The 7,475-nt window shown below is 51.6% G+C and overlaps 1 protein-coding gene across 1 annotated transcript; it reads left to right on the forward strand.

Moving 5' to 3' along the window:
- The first annotated feature begins 3,982 nt into the window (after positions 1-3,982).
- LOC124688782 (desumoylating isopeptidase 1-like) lies at positions 3,983-5,426 on the forward strand. Its single transcript, XM_047222417.1, has 3 exons — positions 3,983-4,099; positions 4,223-4,320; positions 4,419-5,426. Exons 1-3 carry the CDS (start codon positions 4,091-4,093, stop codon positions 5,140-5,142), a joined length of 831 nt encoding a protein of 276 aa, XP_047078373.1. The 5' UTR covers positions 3,983-4,090; the 3' UTR covers positions 5,143-5,426.
- The last annotated feature ends 2,049 nt before the right edge of the window (positions 5,427-7,475 follow it).

The raw sequence follows: 7,475 nt of genomic DNA on the forward strand, positions 1-7,475 counted from the left end.
CTCGGCGGAGGCAGCGGCGAGGAATCGCGGTCAACAGCAGTGGAACGATCAAAGGGGAGACTGGTGGCGGCGCTGGAATGGCGGGCGGACAGACCCGCTAATACATCAAAATTAATCATCCTAAATCGTACGATCTCCTACACGCCCGCGCTTGGGGCCGCGCTTGAGGACCAGCTGCCTCCCGCAGCGCCATGGCCATGGCCCTGGCTTGGGATCGACCGCATCTCCTAGGGATGCCCCTGCCGCCGCCGCCGTCAGGAACGCGCCTGGGGAGGCCGCCGCGGTCGGGCTAGCCCGAGGCTGCCGCGTCAGGAACGCGCCCGGGGAGGGGCGTGCTCACCTCCATTCGTATGGCCAGCAGCTGTTCCAAGCCAATTGATAATGACTTATCCCTGCGCGCTTCCACGACCGATGGTCCTGACCCTGCCGCTGCAGGAAAGGAAGGAGAGTTGTGCTAGCTGCACCTCCAGGAGAGCTCCGGCGGCCTGCACTGCAGCACGGCCTCGACGGCCCACTCCGCCCACCTCCAGCCGCTCCTCCGGCAGGTCGCTCCGTCCCCACCGACGGCTCCCTTAGACTGCCCTGTGACGCCCGCTTCTGCTCGCTCCGGCGGCCCCTTCCGACTCCTCAATGGAGCCATCATCCTTGCCGCTTGTAGCCATGAGCAAGCAACGATTCAGATCACAATTTTCTTCAGAGAAGAAGCACACGGTTCAGTTCAACAGGGCAACAATGGTTCACTTCAGCAGCCAAAAACAGTTTAGTAGTGCACTTCAGTTCAGCAAAATAGCAGCAGTTATGCATATCAACAATGTTACAAGGAAAAAGCAAAAACCTGGGCCATATTACAACGACAGATTGTACAAGCTCAGCACTTCTTCAGATCTGAACAATTAAAATTTCCAAGCTGTAATCGAACTGGCAGTAACCAATACACTGGAGAACTCAGTACAAGGAACTACCTACTGGAGTCTGGAACTCTGCTCGTGTGCCTGTTTGGGACTACTACCGGCAGCACAGACACTCGCTTCTTCTGGAGGGGGTCGTTGGAGCGGAGCGGAGGGCGTTCTCACAGCGGGGAGCGGAGGAGTAGCCTGTGGGAATTGGGGCGGAGGGTCTTGCCGGCGCTGATTTATCCAGTAGCCGCCGCCGGAGCTTGCTCGGCTTCCTTTCCGGGGAAGGATATCTCGAGCCTCAGGCAGCGGAGGACGAGCTCCTCGAGGCGGCGTGCCGGGACCCGTGGTGTTCCTCGGTGGCGGCAATCTCTCCGGCGGCAGCCTCCCCGTGTTGTTGCTTGGCGGCGGCGACCTCCCAACGGTGGTGCTTGAGCGGTGCGGAAGATTCGGGGAGGAAGACAGCAGTAGCAGTACGATGTAGAGCATCTTCCTTTTCTTAATCTCTCCACACGAAATGGGTCCCAGACACTTTGGCTGTTACTAGCGATGGATAGAAAGTTCACAGAACCGTTTGGGCTCCGTTTGTGAGGCTAACATCTTAAAGCGAATCCAACGGTAATGACCGCGTGCTCACGTATACACCCGGTCACCAAATCCACTCTCTAAAAAATAATTATACAGTTTTCATTATAAAACAGTATACAAGCGGTAAATAATAATCAATTGAAAGATTAACTTAGAAAGATGCATAAATCATCACACAAATAGTTCAAATACACTAAACTAATAGTCTGATATGCATAAAAGAAACTTACAATACTACTTCTTTCACCTGGATCATGTGGGAGAGAGTTGATGTCATAAACCTGCGGCGGTGGTGGTGGCGATGGTGGGAGCATATCATTTACAACTTCTTCAACTAAGCTCTCTTTCTCTTGAGTGTGCTCGCTCACCACAGTCTCAACTGGAGAAGGATTCGAAGCAGCGGCAGCCTTCTTATTTGTTGCGTGTTTCTGAAAAGAAAGAAGTCCAGATAACCCCCTTAAGGGCGTGTTTGGTAGACCGGGCCTGTTCAGAATTTCTCATCTCAACCAAGATATTAGGGAGAGAATGTGTTTGTTAGCCCGGGTCGGCTCTCCTCAGCGGTGCTCCCCTCATACGAATAACCCCTCAGAACCAGGCTGAGTAGTGAAGCCCAAATCGAGCTTCACAGCTCGCCCCGGTTCCCCTCATCCGCAGAACACTGTTCGCGGCCCCCCAGCACCCCCAGACCCCAGCCCCAACCTCTCATTTCCCCCCTCGTGCTAAAGTTGGCTGCCACGACCCGGAGCGGGAGGAGATGGGGACGGCCGCCACGACCCCGGCGACGGCCAGCCGCGACGCCTCCGCCGCCACGACCCGGAGCTGGAGCACCTGGGGACGGCCGCCACGACCCCGGCGACGGCTAGCCGCGCCGCCTCCGCCGCCACGACCCGGAGCGGGAGGACCTGGGGACGGCCGCCACGACCCGGCGACGGCCAGCCGCGCCGCCTCCGCCGCCACGACCCGGAGCGGGAGCACCTGGGGACGGCCGCCACGACCCCGTCGACGGCAAGCCGCGCCGCCTCCGCCGCCACGACCCGGAGCGGGAGCACCTGGGGACGGCCGCCACGACCCCGTCGACGGCAAGCCGCGCCGCCTCCGCCGCCCCGAGGGTGCCGCGGCCCATCGGCCCGTTGGCGTCCCGCCGCGCGTACGGGGCGTACCTCCGGTCCAGCTCCTCGAGGCTCGCCTGCGGCGCCGGCGCGTGGGCGGCGGAGGGCGGGGACGGCAAGCCTCCATGGAGAGCGCATGGACTTGATTGATTTTTATTTATTTTGTTCAAGGTTCTTTCTGCTAAAGTTTGGACCTATCTGTTGTTTCTAGTTTTTGGGATTTTCCCAAGGCATACGAGCAAACCAAACAATGTATCTATTCAGATTCTCCCAACACATACGGACTAACAAACACACCACAAAATCTAAGACCAGCTTGTATGATCTCAGATATCTCAACTGGGAAAGTGAATCTCAGCAGAGCCGGTCTACCAAACACACCCTAAGTATTGAGGTTGGGATGCTAACCCCCCCCCCCAAGTTTGGATTGAGGCATTTAACCCCCCTATGTATCAAATACCAGACAATTTACCCCCTTGGCTGTTTTGGTAGTTGTTTTGGTCCACGTGGCACGTGGCCTGCGAGTGTTCTTTCTTGGTAGCGAACACATGAAATCTTCGATGCCCAACCTAGTTAGGTTTAATTATTTTGCAATGTTTTATATTTGTGTCAACCATGTTCAAACTATGTATTAGTTTGTGGAAAACCATGTTCCAAACTATGTCTTCGTGTAAACTATGTTCCCAATTATCTATTAGTTTGTGGAATATTTCTTCTCTTTATTAAAATAAAAATGCAAAAAAAGCCAAAAAGTGAGTATTTTAATGTTTGGGGGCAGCGTTGGGAGACGCGGCTGGGGAGCGATGTCTCCTAAATGCGGCACGAACAAAAATGTTCCCCAAATACTTGATCCGACGCCGTTTGGAGAACGGTTTAGGGGACGCGACTGGAGATGCTCTAAAGTCATGTACTCTTGCACTCCTCGTGAAGTTTGTTATCCATGTGTTGATGATGGTATTAGTACTTCAGGATGCTATATACTATCCATCTATTTGATGTGGTAATACAAAAACTATATAAACTGCTCTTATATAATTTCGAATTATTTAAGTGTCCGGCCAGGCATCGCCTGACGTCACGAATCCTGCCGGGTTCATGTTTCGGACGTCACCCTCAGAACAAATTCGCGAACAATCAGGAGCCGTCACGGCTGACATACACACCGGGACGCACGCAACCGCTGCCTCCCCCGACCAAGCTCGAGAATCTTCCATGAAAGCCACCCCAACCGGCCCCATCCGACGGTCCAGAACACTCACGCCTCCGAAACGGAACGGCTCCAGAACCTTCCTTGCATTAACTATCCGGTTTAATTCAGTCCTCGCCGTTTCCGTTTATTTATTTTATCGCGCGCGCCTCCACGCCTCCCGTATTGTTCTGTCGCGCTCCCAGATCCGCGCGTCTTCTGTTCGTACGTTCGTCTTCCTCTCCGGCGTCGTCTCCTTCCTCCAGATTCGACTGCTCCTTCACTCTCGCGACTCCACGAATTCTCGCGCAATAATGGCAGAGGTACGAATCCGCTTCCTCTCCTTTCCGATTCCTCGTTCGTTCCGCGCTCGCGGCGAGTGATTTCGTCGAATTCGCCGGAGATCTGACGCTAGCTGCTCGTTGTCCATGGCCGCGCGCATGCAGGAGGGGCACAAGGTGTTGCTGAACGTGTACGACCTCAGCAACGGCCTCGCGCGCCAGCTCTCCACCTCCTTCCTCGGCAAGCCCATCGAGGCCATCTGGTCAGCCCTCCCTCCCTCTCCCCCAACCGAATCTCGATTCAATACGGTCCCAACACATTCGATTTCGAACTGCTCTGACGCGTTCGATTCCTCTCCAGGCACACGGGCGTGGTGGTGTACGGCAAGGAGTACTTCTTCGGGGGCGGGATCCAGTCAACCGCCGCCGGCGCGACGCAGTACGGCCGCCCGGTGCGGGTCGTCGACCTCGGAGTCACGCACCTGCCGCGCGAGGTGTTCGAGGACTACCTCCGCGACATCGCGCCGCGCTACACCGCCGAGACATACCGCCTCATGACCCACAACTGCAACAACTTCACCAACGAGGCGGCGCAGTTCCTCGTCGGCGCCGGGATCCCCGAGTACATCCTCAGCCTCCCCGACGAGGTCATGTCCAGCCCCATGGGGCCGCTCATCATGCCCATGATCCAGAACCTCGAGGCGTCGCTGCGGACCAACACACCGCCGCAGACACAGCAGTTCGTCCCCACGCCTAACTCCGTCTCTGTGCCGCTGACCCCTGCCGCGAAGGATACCAAAGCTCCTGCCAGTACTACTACAGCTGCTGCTGCTGCAACTAATGATGTTGCCGCGGACTCTTCTTCTTCCAAGCAAGAAGAAGCGAAGAAGGAGACTCAGGAGAAAGCCGCCGCCGCTGCTGTTGACCCGCTCGGGAACATGAGGGGGAAGGTGCAGGAGGAGGTGATGAAGGAGTTCGCCGCGATCATGGCCAGCGGGACGCTCCGGGCGAGCGAGGCTGCCGCGCTGGCCATGCGCCGGGTCATGGAGCGCCACGGCGACGCCGCCAGCATGCAGCAGGCCTAATAGTCGCATCAAACCAAACACTCCTATGTTACTTGTTCCAGCTTCTCGATGATTCGATTAGAAACTGATAATTGTTGGGGACGAACTACTTGCTTGCTTGCTTTGCTGTATTCAAGCACGTTGAATCGGACCTAATTTTATTTATCCTATTGTTTTGATGATAACTGTACGTGACAGAATGAACTGATGATTCCTATGGGATACTGCGCTGAAATTTGTGGCACGGGGATCAGTGGCTTTGGCTGAATCCCTCACATTTAGTTGAGCTCAAGTTTTCATTGCTAGAGTTTTGTTGAGCATTGGGTTTCATCTCGGACTAAGATTGTTTTGCTGAAAATATATCTTGTAGTACCATAAGACTTGTACAACATCTAGATTACAAGCAACCTGTTAGTTGTTCTAAAATGTTGCTAGATCTACCAAAATCAATCAACATTTTTGCAAAGCCAATATATCATAAACAACATGTGAATGCACATGAACTGCATGAACCTATGTATGACAGCAAAACAAAGCTGGCTGAGTAAAGAAAAGGCTACTTCCAGGACAAGGATTTTGTGTACATGGGAGTCAGTGCTCCCTTCACTTTTAGATTTTTGAAAATTTCAGATTCTCATATTTCTCTGCTTTCAAGAATTATGACATTAAATATGTAGATAGATGTGTATACGAGGATTGGAATCAAAAAAGTCTCGTCAAAAAATACGTTATATTTTTGGAGATGCAAAAAAGACAAATTTCTGTGTACTGTCAGAAATTTGTCTTTTTTGTATTTTCCAAAATACAGAGTATTTTTTAATGGGACTTTTTTGACTACACTCCTCGTGTCTAAATCTATCTACATATTTAATGCCATAATTTTTGAAAACATAAAAGGCGAGGTTTTAAAAAATTTCAAAAATCCAAAAGTCCAAGGAGCACTTGTGCTCATGTGCACATGGTACTTTCCGCTACTTCCACTATAAATTTGTGAGGTCCTACGGATCTTTTTTTTTTTTGAACAAAGGTCCTACGGACTTGATGTGAGATATTAGAATATTGGGGAAAGACAAATAAGCATGCCATCGCTAGATCTTAGAGAACCTTGGAGTTGATAGAGGGAACTGCCAGCCACGGATTTGATATTGTTTGAAATTTTTATATTGGGTATTGGCACTGCCGAATCTTGTTCAAGGGCGACATTGTCATTTCTGGGTCTAGAATCAATCGATTTCAAGGGAACGAGGCTCCAGTGCATAGTTTTGTTCATTATTGTATTGTTAAACTGTGACTGCAATACTCCAGTGCATAGTCTGACAACCTTGCAACAAACGAGTTCACGATCTTTTGTCTTGGGGAAAGACAAATAAGCATGCCATCGCTAGATCTTGGAGAACCTTGGAGTTGATAGAGGGAACTACCAGCCATAGATTTGATATTGTTCGAAATTTTTATATTGGGTATGGCACCGCGGAATCTTGTTCCTAGAGAGCCTCAAGGGCGACATTGTCATTTCTGGATCTAGAATCAATCGATTTCAAGGCTGAATGAGGATCCAGTGCATAGTTTCGTTCCTCATTATTCTGTTGTTAAACTGTGACTGCAATACTCCAGCGCATAGTCACTGGTAGAAAAACAGGCTTCCAGGAAGCCCCATAAGTCGCGAAGGTAAAGGAACCGCGACTAATGGGGTCTTTAGTCGCGGTTCGTGTGGCGAACCGCGACCAGACCTGGGCCCGGGCGCACGGTGGCTAGGCTGGTGCACGTGGGGGGCTTTAGTCGCGGTTGGCCGGGCCAACCGCGACTATCTGAAGGCCTTTAGTCGCGGTTGGCCGGGCCAACCGGGACTAAAGCCCCTCCCTGTATATACCCATCCAGCCATTTGGAGCCAACACTTAGCCATTTGGAGCCATTCTCTTCACAAACTTCACAAGTGAGTGTTAGGTTTGCTTTTGGTTCCTCTTATGCACATAAGGTGTTTGATGAAATGCCCCAAGAGCATGAAACAAACATGATATGAAGTGTTGGAGCCACACTTGAGCTTTCTCATTTATTTTTTCCTCCTCGATCGCGGTTAGCAACTTGAACCTTTGATGTGTCGTCATTGATACAATATGCATGTGTGTGTAGTTCATTGTTTAATTTATATTGTTTGTAGCTAGTTAGTTTAACAAATGCATGATGGTTAATTATATATTTTATATTATAATAATGCGGATGAATCGGCAATGGATGTACGATAGCCGACTCTCCGGCGAGTTCGATACGGGTTTGAAAGATTTCCTCGTAGTGGCTAATGCGAACAAGCGGGGGTTTTGTTATCTGTCCATGTGTTAAGTGTAAGAATCGGAAGG

The sequence above is a fragment of the Lolium rigidum genome, chromosome 2 (assembly GCF_022539505.1).
Source record: "Lolium rigidum isolate FL_2022 chromosome 2, APGP_CSIRO_Lrig_0.1, whole genome shotgun sequence".
NCBI lineage: Eukaryota > Viridiplantae > Streptophyta > Magnoliopsida > Poales > Poaceae > Lolium > Lolium rigidum.

What these genes read in the sequence shown, in the direction of transcription:
- LOC124688782 (XM_047222417.1), top strand. An exon ending in AAGCCCATCGAGGCCATCTG is followed by an intron (nt 4,321 to 4,418) that starts GTCAGCCCTCCC and finishes ATTCCTCTCCAG; the next exon opens with GCACACGGGCGTGGTGGTGT.